At 49.4% G+C, this 22920-nt stretch overlaps 1 protein-coding gene across 1 annotated transcript in view; it reads right to left on the bottom strand.

The window, feature by feature from the left end:
* Nucleotides 1-22920, bottom strand: part of DLGAP3 (DLG associated protein 3) — a 45120-nt gene that overhangs the window by 12402 nt on the left and 9798 nt on the right. Inside the window, exons 2-5 of the mRNA XM_044424998.1 lie at nucleotides 14399-14604; nucleotides 12751-12865; nucleotides 10367-10610; nucleotides 5351-5691 (exon numbers count right to left, since the gene is read on the bottom strand). Coding sequence (XP_044280933.1) covers nucleotides 5351-5691; nucleotides 10367-10610; nucleotides 12751-12865; nucleotides 14399-14604 — 906 coding nt within the window. The remainder of the gene's footprint in view (nucleotides 1-5350; nucleotides 5692-10366; nucleotides 10611-12750; nucleotides 12866-14398; nucleotides 14605-22920) is intronic.

Here is a 22920-nt window from a genome sequence, read left to right as displayed (position 1 = left end):
CTGCAGTTCCCTAAATGTGCATCTATGCTATTGACATAAGGCAATTTAATGCAGATTTATATCCTCTTTTGTCCTCTCTCCAGTGACGCATTTCCTCTTTTTAGGCAATTCAGATGTGTGTATGCTACCAACTGCATTTCCTGGGCTCTCAGCTGGGAAAATGCCAGGGAACGTGTGCATATGAAGCCCTCATTTCCATCTGACTCTGCCCCCGGGAAACACAGCTGAGACGCTGCCCTCTATGAGCAGATATTGCTTCTGCTCTTTGAAAGGTGATGGTGGAAGATTATAGAAGAGTAGAGCTGGAAGAGGCCTATAAGCCCATCAAGTTCAATCCCCCATTCAGTGCAGGACTCCAAGAGAAAGCATCCCTGACAGGTGACAGTCCACCTGCCTCTTGAATGCCTCCAAGGTGCCGAGCCCATGACCTCTCCTGGCTGTGGGCTCCATTGCCATCGTGCTCTAACAGCAGGTGCATCAGAAAAAACTGCTTACCTTGAGAGCCCGCTTCCTTGAATGCTGACCCTAACCTGAGCCCATTATCCTGTATCCCACACTCGGGGATGATGGAGAAGAGGTCCTGGCCCTCCTCAGTGTGATAGCCCTTCAAGCACTTGCAGAGTGTCTCCCCGCAGTCTTCTCTCCTGGAGGCTAGACTTGCCCAGCTCTTCCGGTCTCTCCTTGCAGGGCTTTGTCTCCAGTCCGCAGAGCATCCCTGTTGCCCCCCCCCCCCGAACCCTCCCCAGCTTGTCTGCCTCTTTCTTCAACTGTGGTGCCCAGAACTGGACACAGTCCGAGGGGGAAACATTTCCTGGCTTATTTATTTCTAAAATGTTGCTACTCTGTGCTCATCCGTACATCCCACCTTCCTAACCGCCCCCCCCAAACAAATCCAGGGTGGTCTGCAGAAAGCAGCCCATAGTGGCAATTTGATTGCCAGAAAATCAGGAGTAGCACTTTCCACAGTTTGGAGAACTTTCTGGTGACAAGCCAGGGAGCAGCCGCATGAGTCCTCCTGCAGCAACCTGCTCCCCACCCCCGGCCCCCAAGTCATGTATTATGGAGAGTTTTAGGTGGTCCATATAATCTGCCTGGCGGGGGTGGGGGGAGGGAATGATAGTTCACACAGAGGGAAGTTCAGAGAGCACGGATGGTGCCAATCCATTCATTTAGAGCGGCCATCCGCAGCTTTTCTCCATACGGAGAGAAATGTCACCGCCTTCTCTCAGATTGCGCAGACTGAGCTGACATTACAAAGGCCCATGAGCTGAGGCCAGTGGAACTTAGCAGCTCCTTCCTCCTGCCAGGAGAAAACTTCACCTACCGAATTTCTGTGCATCAAGGTGCTTTTAAAGCTGCTGGACAAACAACAAGGTGGAAATGGCGGATGGGCTCCAACGGCGTCTCTTGTGTTTGGAGGAGCCCCTTGCAGCATCTGGAGTAGAACGGAAAGGCTGGGCATCGAAAGCCCCCTAAACAGCACGCACACCGCTGCCTTCCATCTCCAGGCTTCTCATGCTGGACTTTTATGAAACAGTGGCAGCAGTTGAATGGCTTCGTTCTGTGTCAGCTTCTAGTGATTTGTTAAGAGCCGGGGACCCTGCTTTTAACATTTTTGACCTTGTCAAACAAGCAACCATGTGCCATGAAGTTGAATCAGACACTTCCTTTCCACCAACGTGCCCCCTTGGCTGATCTGCTCTGATACACTTGTCTGAACTTCATTTAACCTCTCCCCGCAACACCTGTGCTGATTCCAACTGACAAGGGACAGGCTGGCTAATGAAGCGGGAGTGAACGGCAGGCGGGAGAGATGCAGATCGAGGAGACTAATAAAATTAAAACTAGCAGCAGCAACGACCAACAGAAGGGAGATGGAGCAGGTGCCTGCCTTGGATTCCTTTTTGTTGCAAGTTTGAGGTCTCCATGAAAAATCAGATTCTTTGCTGCACCTGGGAAACAAAATCACGAAAGAGTGGGATTTTCCACTTCGGGATGGACATGTCGTCTGAATTTACCCCTTCAGGCCTTTCCATCAGCCAACATGACTTGAGAGCAAGCTTGTCATTCTGTATTCCTTTCTTAGAAGGTTTGAGGGCATATTTTCATTTTGACAAGGACGGTCTATCCAGCTCCATCTTTGCTCAAGAGGGCTGAAGTAAGGAAAGCTGCACAGTCGGCCTTGCTCCTCTAACAGTGGCTTCTCTGCCGTATAGCTAGGCTTTCTGTATTCCCAGTAATATGCAGATGGATCCAAATAAGGACATGTACACATTTTGCAAAGAATGTAAATGAAATTAAATGAACAGGGCCCACTTATTCCAATCACATCATAACCAGAAAAGTAATGCATAAGGAATAAATGAAAAGAAACAAATGAGTAACAAATGAATCCTGGATCTCTCCTTGTCTTTGGCTGCGTGTGGAGTGTGCGCGCACACACACGCGCACACACACACACACAGCTAGTTTTAACTGGCTATGGCTTTTTCATAATCCCTTCCTTGCTGTTTTCTGTTATTTCCAACTGCTGGGGCTGCATTTGCTCTTTTAGGGTGGAGACACAAAGGAGGTTTTAAATCTGTCTTTCCCAATGTGATGTCTCTCCAGGTGTTTTGGAGAGCAGTTCCCATCATTCTGAGCTCTCGTGCCTGTTGAGTAGGGCTGGTTGAAGTTGAAATCCCCAACATCAGGCCCACAAAGATGGTCATAAAGTGTTAATTCAGGGCTGTATCTTTGTTCTTCCAAAGAAAGGTGGAGTAGAAATATTTCAAATGAGTGCTGTTTCATGCTTTCCCCTGAGCATCCAGAAGAGATCAGAGGGACATTATGGGGAAGAGAAAGAGATTGCTGCTTGGATCGCAGTTTGCTTTCGTCAAGGCCACAGGACGCCACTCGGCTGTTCCCCGGCCTCCGGCCTCCAGGAGCAGTGGTGTACCTGGACCATTCCAGGCTTTGCATCCAGGTCTTGGGGGGGCCACCGCTTCTGGTGGCCACAGCTCAGCTCTTTCACTTGTGAAGCAGGCGAGCAACACTCCCCTTCCCTGAGTGCTTTCCCTTCTGTCACTCCACGCTGTACTGCTGCGCCCACATTCCTGCTCCATTTGAGTAAACGGAACTGATCGACCCGTAAAACGGTTGGCCAAACACGAAAAACGCCTCAAGCATTTTTAGTTTCACATTTTCAACACACTTAAATCCTAGCACCCTCATGACGATGACGATAGGAATGCCAAGGAGTTTGCTTCTGCCCTAATGCTGGAGCACTTCACTTTGGAATAAGCAGCATTTTAGTGCAGAAACAGGCGGTGCATTTTAAAAGGTGAAATAATGAAAGGAGCAGATGTTACTCTGTGCGCACCTGACAAGCTGCTTTCTGACTCTGTGTGTGTGTAAAGGAAGCATGGATGTTGTGTTGAGCCAGGACGGTTCCAGAAGGCCCATTCATGGCCCAGGTCCTGGTTGCCACTGCCACCCCTTTCCGCCACTTTCTAGGAGGTCAGCTGGACTCCCACAGGGCCAGACGGCGACCCTTGGTTCTCTTGGCCTCTCTAGTTTGTGCTGAGATTTTTGAGACAAAGCAAAAAATTGTGAAAGCAACTATCAGCATCTAGGATTTCAACTAAAAATGCACATAGCTAAACTATGGTTTATGTGAACCACGGCTTGCTCCTTTATCCATGATTGATCATGCTGATTAGCAATGCTTTCCCCTTTTCTGGTTTGTTTCTTTTGGCCCGCTTTTCCAGCCTGTGGAGTGTGGCTCTTGCGTGGGCATTTCTGTTTCACAGCAGACAGCAGAGTGGACAAGCCAGGAACATGCCATACTTGGAGGTCTAGACTTCAAGGGACCAACGGCACTAGGCATTCTTTCTGGCATTGCAGTGCCTGAGTCCCTGGTGTGGCAGGTGATGGGGTATTGGCCTGCTGCCTTTACCCTATGGGAGTAAGGAAAAGTGGTCATCTTTCCTTAACCAAGAAACACACAGAAACCCCAACAGTCTTGGTGCCTTGGGCAACACCAATGGGTTGAGAAAAAGAAGCCAGCTTCCTTTAAAGGGCCATTTCACTGCATGCATCCTCCTTTCCAGCTCTTCCTACTTCTCCCACAATTGTGAGACAGAGCATCACATTCCCAAGAGATTGAAAACGTTGCTGTATTCATGCGCATGTGCCCCAGCAGTGCTGCAACCTCTCTGCCTGATCAACGGCGAGGACTCCAGGGTGGATCCCTCTCCAAGACAAGCCAGACCCTGTAAGTCCACATCAATCCAAATGCTTCATTTGTGGTTTAAACCATGGTTCATGGGGATTGTTCGACAGGATGACAAGCCAGATTTCCACAAAGCAGTCCACGGTTCATTAGGAATGAGGCCTATGATTTAGATCAGGGTGAACAACCTAGAACCCTCCAGATGTTTTAGACTACAATTCCTGACCACTGGCAATGCTAGCTGGGGTTGATGGGAGTTATGGTTCAATGCAACTGGAAAATGCCAGGTTGTCTGTCCATCTCCGAGCAATGGCTGTGTGCATGTGGAATTGGAACACTTTTTGTTATGTTTCTGAAATTTGATAGGTCCTAGACCAGGATGAAACAAAAGTAATCCAACAGCACAAATTCCAGATGCAGAACAACAGGGTCTCCAACTGAAAGCAATAAAAAATTACAAGAAAAGGCACGGGATGTGATAATACAAGAAACATTTGCAGTTCTTTCATAACAAAAGCTCTTTATCCCATGATCTGCATTGCTAGCAAAGGATTATAGAGAGATTAATAGGATCAAGTGCTTAAACAAGATGCTCAAACCATATAGTTTGCCTTCATGCACACAGCCAGATCAAGTCATCTTTGATGTCTAATTCTTACCTCCTACTAAGTAATAACATGGAAGTTTGTCTACTGCAAAGTTTTGGTGACTATTGAACCAATGGGTGCTGAGTGGCACATGTATTGTTGGATTTTAATTTAATATTTATATTTTTAATTTATATTATAATTATTTTAACTGGATGATGTGAGCCGCCCCGAGGCTTCGGCGAATGGGGCGGCATAAAAATGTTTTGATAAATAAATAAATAAAATGTCTTCCTGGCTGCACCGAGACAAAGTGGCCTGGCTCACAGTGCCAACTCTTGGTTAATTTAAGCCACAGTTTCTTGTCCTACCCAGAGTTTGACTGGCAGATGATCATCCAGACCAGTCTTACATTGTTCTCGGAGTGGTTCAGATGAGAAGCAATGCAAGACACTGACTCTCTTCACGCATGCATGCAATTCTTCCACTGCCCTGATCCCTGTCTTTAGAAAGCAAATCTCCTGGAATGCCGAGCCCATTCTCAGCCTACCTGAACTCCGATAGATGGGCGCCATTTCCTCTGGCGGGCCAGACTTCGCAGTTCCTCCCTCCCTGGGATTGTCCGGATGATGAGGGTGGAGGGCTTGGGGGAAGTCCTGGGCTGGACGGAAGGCAGGTCCAGGGACATGGCAGTGATCTTGGTATTTTCCAGGCTCTCGGTGGAATTGCAGCGCTTGGCGGCCTCTTTGGACCAGGACGGGCTTCTGTTGACCTCTCTGGGCAGGAAGCTGTCGTGGGTGGACTCAGTGCTGCTCTGCGTTGTGACGGAAATGAGGGGCTTGGCTTTGATCCCTGAAGGGAGGGGAGGCGGTGCTTTTCGGTAGCTGAAGGCTGCATGGAGGTTGGGGGTGGGAAGGGAAGGGAAGGGAAGAAAGCCATAAGGGGTGGATTAAAAGGGAGGCTTTTACTCTCCTAGGCACCTATTGGAGTAGACCCATGGTGTCACATGTGGTGAGAGAACACCCCACCCCCTCATATTCACCACATTCTGGAAGGGTTTCCTTTTTTGACAACATTGGTTCAAGGCTGACAAAATGGCTGAAAGACTGTGCTGGAGCTGGGGGTTTTTGACTGCCGTGTACAAATGCAAGTTGCTTTCTGTTTATTCATCAAGGAAACTAGGGCTGGGCTGCAGTGAGGTGGAGCAGCGTCTCAGGAGTAGGGTGAGCTCTGGGTTCAATTCTCAACTTCTCCAGGCAGTTCTGGGAAACACCCAAAATGCAACCTTGGAGAGCTGCTGCGTAGTTGGACTAGACATCTCCAACCTGCTCACCTCCAGATCTTTTGGACATTGGCCCTTCACCAGCCCCAGCCGATGTGGACAAGGTCAGGGAATGCTGGGAGTTATCGTGTAGAACACCGGGAGATGGGGGCATGCGGTGCTGTGTGAAGGCTCATTGATCTTACTCGATAGAAAGGCTGCTTGTGCGACTTAAGGGCACACAGCAAAGTCCCAGAGCTCTTGCTTCATGTGCAGAAAGTCCCAGCTTCAAATCGCTGAGGAGGACCCTGTCTGAAATTTTGGAGAGCTGCTGCTCATCGGTGTGGACAATACTGACCAATGGTCTATGTCAGTGGTACCTGCATTAGAGGCCAGTGCCCTCTTTAGGGCCACATCTTAAATCACAATGTAACTAAATTATTAACCTACCAAATTAGAGCAAAAGAGGTTGATGAAGAAAGGTTAACTTGAATGCAATCCATTTGGAGCAATAGTTTACTGTGCAGCCCTTTTGCCTAGTCAGTGTGACGTTTGTGGCTGTTTGCTGTTGGCCAAGACATTCATGCCCAAGTCAAGGTTTTTACCAGACACCCTTAAAATATCTGGTAAACGGTCATCTGTAAGTCTTGACCTACACCTGGATTTCACAATTTTCATCTTGGAAAAACCCTTTTCACAGATGAATGTGGTGCCAAAGCCCGTGGACATGCCTACAGCAAATTGCTTTAGGTTGATAAATACATCAGGTGGACCAGACTGAAAGCTGACAGACTATTTTCTTTGTAAATGTCTCTGAGATGATCACTGATTTGCAAATCAATTAGTGCCATCTGAAGAAATTTACTTGCATCCTCCAGTGCTGCTTCAAATGGATTCTGCAAGTTGCTTATTTCATTTCCATGCTTATGGCAATCAGTGAATCTGTTCTGGTTTGCCACCTGTAATAGGGTCATTGCTTTGATGTGTCTTTTAACACTGAATTGTAAATTCCTGTCCTTCTCAAATTTTAGTTCACCGCAGCATGAGAAGTTTGAAAAGTTACTTTCACTAACTTGCTTCACAAAACGGTTTAGTTTTGTTTCAGAAGCTTTCAGTTCAGAATACATGTCACATGCAAGCTTTTCTTTTCCCTGCAACCTCAGAGTCAATGTGTTCAGATGCTCTGTGCCATCAGGTAAGAAAGCCAAATCAAAAATCCATCCAGGGCCAGAAAGTGCTTCTTGACCTTTTCCTTTCTCATTGAGAAAGACATCAAGTTCATGAGGGAGACCAGAAAATAAATAAAAATAAAAATTTGAGGACTTTTCCTCCGCTAAGCCACCTGACTTGTAAATGGTACAGTATATTTACAATGCATCGGTTTCTGAGACAGCATTTTGAATCTGACGATATGCAAGGCCACAATGACCAATGCAATTAATGCTGGCTACAAAAATACGCATTACACTTTCCCACTGAAGAATCTTATTACACAAGGCTTGCTGATGGAGGATGTAGTCTAATTGCATGGACGTGTACCATTCAATTTCAACATCTCTTCATTTATTCTAGCAAATACAGCAGTTTTACTTCCCACCATATTTCTTGCACCATCATCACTTGTGATGCTTTTCCATTTATCCCAACTTAGACCAGGATTTTCTACTGACTCATACACCGTCAAGAATATTGTTTTCTGAGTTTAGTGCCTTCAAAACTCTGCAGTGCACACAATTCTCCTGCAATCCTGAAATTGGAATCTATTGCCCTGATCAATATTAGTCGTTGAGCTGTGTCTATAATGTCATTGCTCTTTCCTAATTCCCAAGGAAAAAAATCAGAGCTTTCTGCCTTGACAATCAGTGACGTATGCAGCTCTTCTCCTGCTCTTCCACATGCCTGGTGGTCATAGATGCAGACAAACTGGTACAACGAACACAAGACACCTTTCCGCCATTACTTTAACCGTGCACTTCTTAGCAAATTCACCACCGGTGAATGGCTGCCCTCTCAGCAATACGTCTGGGAACATGATAGCCGGCCCTCACAGTCAACAGGTTCTCCTCAATGTGCTTTCTAAAACTATTTTGCTGCAAAAACATGGATTTTTAAAGAGAATTGATCTTGTTCACTTACACCTCTCTGATACATTGAGTAGCTCTTGTGACAGGATTCAAAGTGCCTTTTAACATTGTACTCCTTTAATACTGACTTCGTTTCAAGACGTATTGGGAAAACTGCTTTATCCTTGTTTAAAATGAAGAAATACTCAATTTGCCATTAAAGACATGGTGCTCATCTGCAATGTTTCATTTCTTCGAAACAGCACTTTCTTTTGCAGGCATCTTACGGAATTCTTTTAGCAAAGCGGCAGCTGCAGAAATTCAATATTATCCTTGGATAAATTTAAAAATGTGGGAAGTATGGTTTTAGGGGTCTAACTCTTCCTTTTCCCATCAAATCCACCCCACTCTGGCTGTTCTTAGCTGGGGATTTTCATTTTGACCATGGCAAGGAAGAGAAGATATTTGATATTTATACTGTTATATTAATTGTATTATTGTTGTAAGCCATCCAGAGACATGAAGTGATTGAACGGGTTAGAAATACCCCAACTAAAGAAATAAAGAAAGAAATAAGAGACTCCTGCCTCTACAGTTCTCAGGAATATTGGCCCATAGACACAGGCTGGAAAGAATAAAAATGGATTATGAATCTGACCTACCAGATGGCAGATTGCAATCCCAAGTACACTGAATACTATTTATTTATTTAGAAAATTTCTAGGCCGCCTCATTCGCCGAAGCCTCAGGGTGGCTTACAAATAAATAAATTAAAATACATAAATAACAATATAAAATACACATAACTGTATAAAATAATGAGAGTTCTTTCTTAATAAACACCCTGCCTTGCAGTTGAAATCTACATATGCTAGTGCTTTAAAAATGGGCGGGGGGGGGGTGTCCAAAAAAGGAAGGAAGAATCTCACTGGTAACCTTAGAAGCTGCTTGCAGGAGCCTTGATGGGTGAAACCCTTGGAAATGCTCAGTATGTGAAGCATTTTGTATCCTGTTTGCAAAAATACCTGGCCTTTTACTCCCCCTTTCCTGCCTCTTTTGCAAAAGCGAGGCAGACATCTGCTGTATGCATCCGTGCAGCTGCTTTATCTTCCAGACACACACCTATCGCCTCCAACATGGTAATGCGTGGAGAGGGGGAGTGAAAGAGCTGAGTGGTACCTGAGCTCTCCTGGCTCACAAAGTGCCCAGAATGGCCAAAATGCTAGTAAGGAGCTGACAGAAGAAACCATGGAGACCAGAGGAAACAATTGTGCTATTGTGTTTTTTGTAAGAAATGGGCAAGAAAAACAGCAGTAGCTGCTTGAGTTGGGAAGAGCAGTGTGGATCTGATGGAAAATGCCTTGTGGGTGATCGCAGCAAACAAGCAAGTTGGAGGGCTGCACAGAAAGAGCTTGGGGGCCACGTGCGACCCACCGGCCACGGGATGGGGACCCCTGGTCTACAGACGTGGTGCAATAGTAATTATTTCAGTTTAGTTTTATTTATTCTGTTTCTCTGCTGCTTAATAGCTAAATCCCTTTTGGGTGGCTCATAAAACCAGTCTTCAAGCCAGAAAATGTCCTGGTGTAATAAAGGATATTATAAAAACATTAGCAAATTTGAAACACTAAAACTGGAGTTAAAAGTCAAAGTAAAGGCAGTAGCAATGGAAGATCTGGAAAAACAACATTTCATTAAAAAAATATAAGCAAAAAAGACTTAAAAACCTGGGGGGGGGGGGAGTGTTTTCAACGAGTGCCAAACAGGCCACAATATAGGCACCAAGCAAGCCTCTCTGGGCAGTGCCTTTTGCAACTGGGGTGCCGCCACCGAAAAGGCCTGGCCATCCGTAGTCACCTAGGGATGGTTGAATGAGGGATACGCAAGGGATGCTCACTTTTCCTCCTCTGATTGAGTTCCGAGAGCAAATTTGTATAACTTGAAACTGGGGAGGAGGCAAGCGTGAGCACACGGTTTGGGAATATTGTGTGCTTGGGCCGGGTGTTTCAAATGGGACATGCTTGCTTGTTTCACAAGCAAAACTGAAATGCTCCTGCACCCCTAAAGCCGGCCATCTCACCTCATTTGGCAGGGGGCCTGGCAGGTGACCTCTGCAGCTGCTCTTAGGGTCCAGCCAGGTGCATACAGAGGAGACTTCCCTGCAGATAACGTGATTGCAATCCTTTTGGGGTCTCAGATTCAAAGCCAGCAGCAGGAGGAACCTTCCTGGGTTGATACTTACAGGTGCTTGGCTTGAGGATGCTGCTGGTGAGGGGTTGGCCGGGCTGGTGGGTGGTTGTGGCCATGGTGAAGAGAGAGAGGCAGTCGTCATCCTGGGAGCAGCCGGCCTGGATGGCCCTCAGGTAGCTGTGGCTGCGCATGCGGAAGCAACCCGGAAGGTCCAAGGCCTCCACCGCCTGGGACTCCACCTCACCAAACACGGACTCGCACACGGCCTCAAACTGATGGTTGAGCTCGTCATTGATCTGGGGAAAGGGGAAGACCACGGGAGGGCTGTCAGTGTGCTCGGAGCTGTGCAAAGCAAGACCATCAGTACCTGGGCTTGGCTAGTTTGACTCGGTTGAATCAGAAGGTCAATCGACAGACGCCTGAGCTGAGCTGGGGGAGCTCCAAAATAGAAGGAAATGTAACCACAAGACTGACTGAAGCCCAAGTGGGATCTAAATGTGATGAAGCTTATCTTGGCTTCCACTCAGTGGATTGGCTTGGGTTGGTTAAACCAAAATTTATGTCAGAAAGGCATCCAAAATTAAGGCTTTGGTAGCCAGCAGGCTGATTTAAACCATGACCGCTTGTCACAAACCGTTCCCTCAATGAAGAGACCCCACCTGTTCCTTCTGCTGGTTTGTTTTTGCTCTGGAGTCCTCCAGCTCAGCCACCACGTCTGGCAGCAGTGGGTTTCATGGGCCAATTGTGGATTTGGTGAATTGGGTTTCTCCGCCCTTCACTTGTCGCAAGTCCGAGGATGCTGCCAGGTATCCTCAGGATCCCCACCCAAGCCAGGCCTGCTGCTTTGCATGCTTCAAAGAACCCCTAGAACAGCCTTTGCCAAGCTAGTGCCTTCCAAGTGTGTTGGATGCTGACTGGGAATGATGGGAATTGGAGGCCAACACCTCTAGAGGGCGCCAGGTTGAAGAAAAATCTGGTAGTGAGTTGTGTGCACACAATTTGAACCCGTGTCACACTTTTTAGTGGGAGTTTTTTGTCAGAAGTATGTTAAGACAATGTAGCTTCCAGTGAACCAATGTTTTCTGTGCTTTGCATCTCACTTCCCCACTTCCTGCCTTGTTGCAGGTCTAGCAATAGCAGGAGAAAGTGCAGACGAACCCGGAGAAATGAATTTGGGTTCTGGAGTCTTCGAAATTCCATTTCAGCTGCTCAAAAAGCTCACATGAAACAAAACATCTTACCATCGGTAGATGCGGATTTGGCTGTATACATCCAGGTGCACAGATAATGACTAGGATGCATTTAGATTTGATAGGAGGCCAGCCCAGCCAATTCATTGCTTGTCCAAATAATGTCAAATAAAACAAATTCTTCAGTTAATTTGCACCTTACCCAAGATCATTCCAAACCAATGGAAAATGTGTCCCCTCCCCCCACAGCTTAATTGCATTGCAGGAAGTGGGGAATGGGACATCAGGGGAGAATTAACTCTTCCCTCCCCAGTCAGAATGAAGAACACTCCCTGACTGATAATGAAATTAAGAATATATCCCATTAGCACCAAAGGACAGTCAGGACTCCTGGGAATAATTTCAGGCTGAGTCTTTGCTCTAGTCTGAATAAATTGGGTGCAGGAGGCCTTTCCAAGAGTTGGCAGCTCTGTACAACCCTTAAAAGGCACATAGAAATGAGCATAGGTTCTCTGTGAAAGCAAAGCATGGGGAATCAAGGAGAAATCCGCCAATTGTGGGGAGGGTGTGCGAAGGCCATGCGCCAGGCTAACCATTAGTTATCAAGGCATCTCCATCTCTGTGCTGCTCAGCTGACACATTTCAAGTGCCTGATTGCATTCAGCCATGCCAACTGCTGTAAAGGACTTGCACGATAAAAAGGTGTGGGTAAAGCAAGTTTCTGATTTGCACCATGGCCCAGTGTCCAGATGTGCCTTTTCAGTTTGGTCTCAGATGCAAGGCCTTAATGCTGTTCTATGTTTTCTTAGCTCTATGGTGGCAGTAGCACTGCTCACTCCATGCTTCACAAAGGAGGGGGAATGCTCCCCTGCCGCCCCCCCCCCCCGCAGCACTAAGTCTCCTGGATGAGCGGAGGAGGAATGGCGATTTTTGCACTCAAGTACATCATCTACAAGCACTCTGCAGGGACAAAGATACGCAAGCAAAGTCCACCAAAGAGAGAGAGAAAAAGCAGTCTTTCCCTTTGTTTCCCCATGATGTGCTCTCTTTTCTTTCCACACCTGCACCACTCTCAAGAGAAAAATCCCCAGGTGGAGATTCAGGTGAGCTTTCAACTTTCACCTTTAGAGATGCATGAAGTGATTGCTCTGGGAGTCACATCCCACCTGCACCCCCACCCCCACCCCCACATCCTGGGTCCTGTCCCCCTTCTGCAATGCAGCAGCTAAAGACCGAAGCACCTCACCTGCCCAGTGGTGAAGGAGCGTCCATACCCTTGTCCCCGTTGCCGGATTCGGGGTGATGTGCAGCAGCTGGGACAGTTACAGATATATGAGTCAGAATAGTGTCTACTTGCAAACCTAATGAGAGACATGGGGAAGAAAGGCTTCTGAACAGATCCCAAAGCACGATGTGAGCACAACAGATGGACATGAGGTGGGTTGATTCACTTGGTCTTTAGGAATGAAAGGACCCTGGTTTCTCTTTCCTAGAAACTGGCACCCGGAGGCAACGTGGAGATAATACATAGCCATTCGGCAGGGTGCTCCATGGAGTCGAACATATTTTGGAATGCAGTTCAGCGCCATGAAGCTCCAGATAAAAGCGGCAATGGATGAGGCACCCTGTTGACCCAAGAGCCTCCATTTCCCCACGGCTGAGACTGCTAGTAGCTCTTGTTAGGCTTATCCACCTCCACGAATCTGTAAAATCCCCTTTTAAAGTCATGCAAGCTGGTGGCCATCCCAGTGTTTCATGGATGTCCATGGCTGAACTATCCATGATATGAAGAGCTGCTTCCTGTGACATGTCGTCCAGCTCCTACCATTCAGCCACATGGGATGCCCCCATTGGGCTCTGATATTCTGAAAGAGGGAGAAAACAACTCCTCAGCCACTTGAGGCATGACATGGAAACATGTTGTATTCTATCACCGCTTTTCCTGACCTTGTACCCTTTAGATGTTTTGGAGTTCAGCTCCAACTAGCATAGCCCATGGCCAGGAATGCTGGAAACTGCAGCCCAAAACATCTGGAGGGTGCCGAGTTGGGAAAGTCTCCTCCACCACATTTTCCCTTACTGGCCCCCTTTCCCTCTAAGTAAACAAGCCTTTGCAAACTCTCAGCCTCCATCCAAGAGGCCATAGTCTTTGCCGCCAAGATTCTAGAGAGAGAGAGATGGGTGGGTGGCTCTTGGATGCAACTAGACCCTATGGCATGGCTCTGATCCTAAGCAGTGGGCGGGCTCTGGCATACAGAAAGAAAACCAGCTGGATCAGGAAGATGAGTGATGTGAGTTAAGAAGTGGCAGGCCTCCCAGCCCTGCCACCTGGAGCCTCATGCAGCAGAGCTGCTGGGACCAGGACCACGGAATGCAGCACCTGCCTATGCAGACTTCCCTCCCAGGGACTAGAACCTTTACTTCCAGGGTCTAATTGCACCCCTGTGCAGGCAACACACAAGGCGGGAGCTGTCTGTGAAAGGATGAAGAGTTAGGCTCCAGGACAGAGGCCTGCTTCTTCAAGAGTCTCCACCATCAGGAAGGGAGAGGTGTCTGCAAGGTGCTAGTTTGGTCCAAGAGGGATAAAAGGTCTTGGTGGAGTGCCAGAGCTCACGGAAGCCATTGGTCTTCTGGAGCTGTCCAAGGTCCTGCAGCTCAAGCCTGGCCCTATTTGCATTGCTCAGTCACCCCCGACCATCCCACATACCCTGTGGGCTCCCACTTACCTTCATCATAAGAGACCCCCCACTTATTGAGTGCAGCCCTCAAAACAAAACAAAACAAAACAAAACAAAACAAAACAAAACAAAACAAAACACAACTAGTCCATTTTTGTCCCTTTCCCTAAGCACTGTTCCAGTGAGTTCTGAGCAACTCTTTTCTTAGTTTCTTACTTGGTTCTGGCCTGGTCTACACTGGAGGAACGGCGGTACCCATCACGCCGGGTCACCCCCTTTGGGGACACCTTGGTGCTGGTATCCGAGTCCCCGCTGTCATCATCTCCCATGGCCTTGATGTAACTGCCACTCCGCATCCGCCGACAGGGTATCTCACCATCCTTCCCGGATGCTGGGTATCCTCCCCAGTCATCCTGTGGTACCTGGAGGAAGAAGAGCCTTTGGGCAGCACGTGCGCCAGATCTGCTGGAGTTGGTGGAACAGTCCGTGGGAGATCCCGCCTCTGGATTAAGGTAATTTCTGCAGCATAAGCACTGAACTGCTTTTCAGATGAGGGCTGAACTCCTTTCTGGGTGGGCCACAGAGAAAGGGGCGTGGCAAAAAGCAGCTCCCTTTTGTAGCTTAAAGCTCTCACTGCCAGTAATTAAGCCTTCAGAGAAGCATTTCAACCTTTTAGGAGCGGGAAGAAATTGCACAAAAGCTAGGAAAGAACCAGCTACTCAGACGTCTTGGAGCGGGTGGGCACAAGGGCAACGTGTATTGTGTCCTGGGAACCTTGAAGAGTCAGACTGGGACCCCAGGCAGCCTGGATCGGGTCCCTGAAACTCACGTTCTGCACCTGCCCTCCAGAGGTGAGCCAGCTGCAGCCCTTGGCTTAATGTCAGTGTGATTTAAAAGCCTCCTGCAGGCAATCAGTTCAGAACTTTGGCTAGTGGGATCTGTCCCTTCCCTGGCAGGTCCCTTATTCTCGGTCCCTTCACAAAGGTGGGAGCCATTGAGATCCAGGCACAAGTACTCCAACACACCTGCTGGCACCAGCTTGTCAGAGGCTGCAGTAACTCAACCAATCTGGCCTGCAAATGAAGGATCCCTCAAGAGAGCTCCATTCCTGTTCCTCTTCAGTACAGGCTCCTCTGGGTATGCTCAGCCTTTCCCCATTCTGGGGCACTGCCCCCCACCCAGTGGAAGTCCCTCCACTGTGCCTTGTGCCTCAGAGTACCTGGAATCTCAGCCCCACCGCTCCCCTGGCAGCTGAGTCCTGGCTACTCTTACCCAGGACTGGAGCTGTGCCCGAGGCTGGTGACACTGGCTTGTCCCTCCAATGTTCTTACCATGCTGCGGTGGCGGGCTGGCATCCCTCGGGGTATCCAGGGGGTGGCAAAACCTCTTCCCGAGAGCAGAAGGCCTGCACAGATGCAGCAGCTTCTGTGTCTTCTCAGAGGCAAAGCTGAAGAGTGCTTTTCACCCTCGTCTTGCCCCTCTTGTGTCCCTGCTGGACTGGGCGATGGACCGGGGCTGTGATGGGGAGAGTCTGAATGGGGACTGGAGAGGTGGAGTCTTCCTATCCCGGCACCCCCTCCTGCCCCCCAACTCTGGATGAGCAATGAACTAAGTGTCATTCAATCTCTCCTTCCCCCAGGAAAAACAGAACGGGAGAGCGAGAAGAGTTAATTAGCTTTTAATTGGAAAAGAACAACCCCAGCATGGAATGGCCTGGCTGGCGAGGTCTCCAAGGGTTTAATGCCTGTAGACAAGGTGGGGTCAATGGTTGTGTGTGTGTCCCAGCAGGGAGCAGAGAGGGGTTTGGTTGGAAGCACAAGGGGAAGGCTCTCCTTTTCAAGCATTTCCAGGCTGCCGGAGAGGGGGCATCCTTGCTCCTGAGTAACAAAGAGGGATCTCTCCTCTGTGTTGCCCCAGGCCGGTACCTGTCTCAAGACAGTAACTGGAGCCTTCAGTCTGGGGCTCTGACAGTGGATCTGGCTGTATCTCCCGCATCAGTTCCTGCCCTCCTTTTCCAGAGTTGCAGCTCTGAAATGGATGCCAGAAGGCTCACATCTGTCTATCAAAATAGCTTCATATTCCACCTTTTCCTTTTTTTAGAGAACTCAAGGCAGCTTACATAATTTGCCATCTTATTGTCACAACAACATTCCTGTGAGGTAGGCTGGGCTGAGAGTCTGTGACTGGCCCAAAGTCACCCAGCTGGTTCCATGGCTGAGTGGGGACTAGAACCCAGGTTGCCTCCGACACACACTCTTAACTTTTGTGCCACATGGTTCTATATTTAACATGATCCCAGCTCTCATTTTAGTGAGGGATGATGGGAGTTATGATCTGAACCATTTGGAAATGCTGGATTGGGGAACAGTGGTCTCTATGCACATGAATGAACCCTGAGGAGCTTGTGACCCATCCCCAAATGAGGGAAACCCTCTAGCCTAGAATTGCGGACTGCCAGATGGTGAACTATCACATGGCCTCTTTTGACAGGCAGCAGAACCCGGGAGGACTGAATTCAGCTCAGCAAGCCCAATGGCATGCAGCTTTCCTCTCTTCTCAATTCAGTCACAGTATGGGATGCACAATGTGTAAATTATCTTTGTGTTTTAGCCAACTTGTTCAACAGCTCAGGGCTGCCATTGTGTGAGTGCAGGAATGGGGGCCCCCTGGTGGGCAACGTGTGTGGGGTACCGGCTTCCAAAAAGTAGCCAGTACCATCCATGGACATTGACCCCAAGGGAGTCTAAATAGGTTCCCCATCCCCACAGTTTCCCTCGAGAACGGTCAAAGAGCACACTGTCAAGAGCAAGTGAAGGCATGCGTGATCTTAGGCCCTGAAAATGGGGTGGTGGGATCTGTATTCCCTTCATGGTGGGAGCCTCTCCTTTTCCCATGAAGGCCGTTGGGGGGAGGCACCGCTTACACTTTTCCCTAAGACTGTAGTGCACAGGCAAGTGCAAATCCACACTCTACCCCTCCTCCCCACCCCTTTGACTGGGACATATACAGCCATATGCCACCCACTGACTGTCAAAACACCCTTTTAAAGCGGACCCAGCATTTTGTCAGCTGGCTGTCAGAGAAAAGGGGGTGGGAGACACTTTCTCAAGCAGCTGCAGTCTTGGGGGAAAGTGCAAACAGCGCATCACTCTGGGACTCTCATGCTGGTGGGGGTGCTGTGGGGGGGATTTCACCGTGAAGTGGGCATAAATCTCACTGAGATCACTTGTACCTTTCTTTTTCCTTGACAGCAGTTTTTGACAGCTGTCAAGAGAAGCCAAAGGTCATCGTAGCTACTGCACTGTGACACCTTCCCCCCAACCAAGGGTCTGTGGTCTTCCACTCATGCAATTGCAGTCCTGCCGTTATGCCAGTAATACTTCTATTAATACTATGTTCCATCCACTGACACTTGGGCATTTTGGAAGGGCTCTATTAACCTGGAGCCTGTGAAAGCTGTCAAACTGGATTTTGTACTTTCTGGTGTAAAAAAAGCTCCAGCAGGCCAAAATTGACTTGTTGTCACAGCAGGGGAGGAGAGGCAAGCTGGTTCTAGTGCAGGTTCCCCCAACAAACCTATGGGAAGGCAAGGCTGCCTGTGCAAAACCCACAGTGAGTCCAATCACCTGTCAAGTGCACCATGAGTTGTTTCCACCAGAAGCAACCCACCTTATCCCCATGGTGGGTTGTTGTGACTGGCACATGGGCTTCCAGGGCTGGTGAAGGAGAAGTCCTGTCTGTGTTAGATGGTCAGAAGACAGGTCCATTAAACACCATTGTGCCATTTCCGCTAACTGTCATGCAACCCAAGAGTGGTCCCCTGAGATGAGCAACCCAGGTACAGGCAGAGCGGAAGCATGACCAGTGTGCACGTTTTTCAGTCACAGCTCATCAACCAGCAGCTGAGATTATGAGTCCCTTGTACCTTCCCAAGAGAAGATGCTGGTGTCTGTTGGTTGCTTCTCTTAAAATTACATTTATTTTTAAACAAGTCCTTGCCATGATTTTACACAGAAAACTGGGAGAGGCGAGGGAGGGGAGATGCTGCCACTGCATTCCTTGAAACGTGGCCTTACAGGTGCATGCTGTGCGGGGTGGGCTGGAGAGAAGGACGGCAGGAGGCAGGCAGGTCAGGGACCACTGCAAAGGTCTGTGAGGTGCATGTTAAGGAGCAAGCCTGGAGGACCTGATGCAAGAGGAAACCAAGGGCAGCGGGGCTGCATGACAATGTTCAAAGCAAGCCACAACCTGGTCTTGGGAGAGCGGCCAAGGGAGCATGCAGCTGAGAGACCACAGGACTCCCATCCTGTTGTTTGCTGCGTAACGCATATCCTCAGTACAGGGCAGGGATTGAAGGGGAGACTCGGCAGCGGTGGAAGCTGGTGATGCCTCTGCCAGTGGGGCTCCTTATCCACTGCAGCTTTTATTAGGAACTTGATAGGAGCTATCCATGGTGCTCCACAATTGTGAACATATTCTGGGCTGGAGTTCAGCACCACAGACAGTTCCCATCAAGCCCAGAAGAGCAGCTGAAATGGATGAGGCACCCCAATGCCTCAGGAGGCACCACCTTAGCCGCCTGGAGGGGTGTTTAGCCCTTGGTTCCACCCTCAATATTCCCCTGTGCACGGACTTTCCAGGGGTCATTTTAATCCTGCTTCTCTTTCCTAGCCCTGCATCCACTCCTATTCTGGAACCAGGGGCTGAGAATGGAAGCAATAATTGTCCAGTGGAAAAGAGCTCTCCATGTTGACCTGCTTGCATTTTGAGCACTTCAGGGAAATGGCGGGGGCCATATTTCCATGTAGGCGGGCAGAAGGCGAAAGGAGCAGGCCCAAAGCCGCAAGGGTAAGGCCAGTTTCTCCCCAGTAGCAGCCTGTTGTAACTGAATGCTCTTACTGGCCCACAAGCCTTAGGAGGGGTGTGAGACTGGAGGGAAAGCTGCCCCAAAGTGGGGAAGCCACCAAATGAGCGCCAAGAGGGGGCAGGAGCCAGTGGCATGGCCGTCTGGGGCACCCTGGAGGATGCTGGGGGGTTGCGACCATTTCAGGCTGCAGGAATGGCTGGTGGATCCTCCCATGCAAACCTGCCCCTTTGACTAGTTCCTTCAAGAACAAAGAGATCGAGCCCGGAGTGCGGTGCGTGGCCTTTGCAAAGGAGAATTAGCCCGACAGAGTTCGCAGGGGAACCCGTGCGCGGAGGAGAGGAGAGCGCCTGCATTCCCACTCGTTCTCCCCTGCACACACCTAATTCCATTTTTATGGGCTCCCTTCAGTAAAACTGCAAGACTGGGAGCAATACCGCTGCAGGTGAAAACAAGCTGGTGGGAGACACTTGAAGGAGAAGATCTGCATGCAGGAAGGGTTGCCGAGCCCTTCCCGCGATTCTCAAAGAGGCCCTCCTTCCATATTTCCCCAGATCTCTCTGCAGGCAGCCTCTGGCCTGGGCCTGGGCATTTGCAGGGTGGAGCTGGCCAGCAGGAGAAGGGCAAAGCACCCCTCTCATGCGTGCTGATTTCCTGCCTGCATTATTCACAGGCCCCGCAAGAGCTGACAGGTGCTTCTGTGTGCTCATAAAACTCCTACTTGCCTCATGCCAAGAATCACTGTCTAAGCAAACCCCAATGCCAAAAAATCAGACATTCCGAAGGCTCTTCTCCGCTTGCTGTATACAGTATCCATTTATTTTGCAACAGCTTGTTCTGCATTGGCTTCAGGAACAGAATTATGTTAGCAAACAGGCCATAAATATTACCTTAAAATGCATACATACCATGGAATCATGTGCATAGTGGGACTGGCTGTTCTCATTACAGTGTGGCAGCAATCCAACCCAGTCCAGCAAGTCTTACTGCAGACTTGCCCAGCTCCAGAAGTTTTGAACTACGGTTGCTATCATCCCCAGCTGACAAGGTCAATAGCCCTCTGGGGTGGCCAAAGCTGATGTACCATCTGGAAGGACAGGGAAGGAACACTTTTTGGGCACACACAGGCATGCGCTAACCTGTGGATGTGCCCAATACGTTTTCGCCCTGCTGCTCCTTCAGATACTTTGCTTCTAGATCCTGAAGGAGGAAGACTGAACCCTAAATGGCGGCATCGGTAGCAATGCACCCCCGTCTGGGGTGCATGACTTAATCTGCTCTTGGGTGTACACTTCTATTTGGTGAGGGGGTCTGAGAGTGTCAGAGAAGCAAAGAGCAATGCAGCCAGAAGGCCAGGTTCTCACAGGCTGGTCTCCTTGCAGAACCAATCAAGGTGAAATAGTCAAAGCAGAGAGGGAGAGGTGTCCACCAATCAAGGAGTAACAGCCCCATCAGCAGAAGAGAACTGATCCTTCCAATGGTGATGGGGCAGAGAAAATCCCAAAGGGCAGCAGAGGTAGTTGAAGGCCAGATTCAAGGGGGATTCCCCACAGACAAAGGCAGTGACACTCAAGCTAACTGGTGAGTTCAGGGCAGAAGAAGGCAATGAAAACCATTTCCGACTCTCCCTACCTTGTAAACCCTGTGATGAAACAATCCAAAATGAAACAAGGGATAGTGCAGGAAGGCACTCGACTAGTTACTGGGGAAGAGCAAAGGACAAGTACAAACAGTGCTGTCACTAATGACACAAAAGGAAGTCTAGCAGTTGGGACGCACAGAGGCAAAAGGGATACCTGGTGCTGTGCAATGCATACAATTGGAACTTGGAATGTGAGAAGCACAAACTAAGGCAAGCTAGAAATTGTAAAGCCAGAAATGGAATGGTCAAATATTGTAGTACTTGGTGTGAACAAACTAAATGGACTACAATGGACATTTTCAGTCAGACAAGAACGCAAAGTTTTTTAATTCTGGAAATGACAAACTCGGAAGAAATGGAGCAGCTCTAAAACTGAGGGAAGATGCAGCACAGGCAGTGAGGGGTTGTAATGCAACATCCTACTGAATAATATCAATCAACATTCTTGAAGACCTATCAACATAACTATAATTCAAGTATACACTCTAACAACAAAAGCTGAAGATGAAATCGAAAAATTTTATATAGGCCTTCAAGAGGAAATTGATAACACACCAAGGCATGCTGTTAATTGTAGGTGACTAGAATGCAAAGGTAGGAAACAGAGCAGAATGCAATATTGTGTGAGAACAAAGAAGGAGGACAATTCAAAGGAGCCTGTGAAGCTGCTATCTGTTTATCACAAATGCGTACATCAAGCAATCGATCACACAACTACATACATGGCCAATACAGAAGTCAAATAGACTATGCAACTGGAAGTGGGAAATGGAGAATCTGTACACTCACTGCCAGAAGGAAACTGTGGGCATGGCCAAAACCAAAACAACATTCCCAAGGAATTCAAAGCCCACCTAAAGAATGGATTTGCGTCTCTGAAGTCAATTGATCTGCGCCCTCTCCCTCCCTGGAACACCTGCCACGCTGCCGCTGCTGCCACCACCCGCCGCCGAGGAAGACCTGAGGTGCACCACTGGGCCCAGGGGGCAGCTGACGCCGCTCCCGCATCCACCGCTGGACCATCCCGGGGCTGGAGGACACCAGGGCCACCGCCGCCGTTGAGGAGGGCGCTGCCATCTTGCCAGCCGGCGAGTTCCCCGGGTCCATCCTTGCACCCCCCGTGCTGGAGTCAGTGAGAGCAATGCCGGACTGGGGGCAGGGCGTGGGGGTGGGGGCCGGCTTAACTCGCCGGACGTGACTAGGGATGGAGCTGATCTGAGCCCCCTCCCTCCCTGGAACACCTGCTGCTCTGCCACTGCTGCCGATGATGACGCTGCCGAGGAAGACCTGAGGTGCACCGTCGGGTCCGGGGGACCATCCTGGGGCTGGAGGACACCAGGGCCATCGCTGCCATTGAGGAGGGCGCCGCCATCTTGCTGGCGAGTGAGTTCCCCGCATTTGTCCTTGCACCCCCCTGCCGGCGTCGGTGAGAGCAGTGCCAGATTGGGGGCGGGGGGCGGGGGCGGGCGCCAGCTTAACTCGCCAGATGCGGCCGGGGCCAGCAGCCTCGGGCTGGCAGCCAAAGGGCGATTGCGCCATTTGTGACCGTTCGTGGCTGTGCAGGGGCTGGGCTGGCGAGGGATTCTTTCAGTGGGTGGAACTTCATATTGTGGGTAGACGGGGACTTTTTATATTGTTTTAACGTTTTCATTGTATTTTAACTTGTTTTTATGGATTCGTTCCTGACCATGTCGATGGTTGGGTTCCCTGGGGAGCATGTGGGTGCCACCATTGGGGTGGTTTTGGGCAATGGACGTTACAGCGGAGGGGGTTTAACATGTCCACATAGAAGAAGGAGGGATAGATGACTGACACCCGTCCCTCCTTCTGGTTCTACCCCCAGCCAGAGGGTTCCAGGTAGTCTTGTCAACCGCCCCTCAGGCCTGACGGTGCTGCTGCTTAATGCCAGGTCGGTCCACAACAAATCATCCCTCATCCACGACCTGATTGTGGAAGAGGAGGCCAACCTGGCTTGCATAAAAGAGACCTGGGCGGGAGGGGGGGATGTTGCCCTCTCTCAAATGTGCCCACCCGGGTATCTAGTTCAGCACCGTCCACGCCTGGAGGGGAGGGGGGGTTGCTTTGGTTTTCTGAGCCTCCATCTCCCTCACGGGGCTTCCAGTCTCCTTGAGGCCAGGGCTAGAGTGCCTCTACTTGGTGTTGGGCGACTGAGACAGATTGGGGATTCTGTTGGTGCACCCTTCTACCTAACAGACTCCCTGACTGAGCTGA

This window comes from Varanus komodoensis, unplaced genomic scaffold (assembly GCF_004798865.1).
Source record: "Varanus komodoensis strain SLA01 unplaced genomic scaffold, ASM479886v1 scaffold15, whole genome shotgun sequence".
Taxonomy (NCBI): Eukaryota; Metazoa; Chordata; class Lepidosauria; order Squamata; family Varanidae; genus Varanus; species Varanus komodoensis.
Note: the sequence above shows the minus strand (reverse complement) of the source record. Positions and strands in the feature narration are given on the sequence as shown.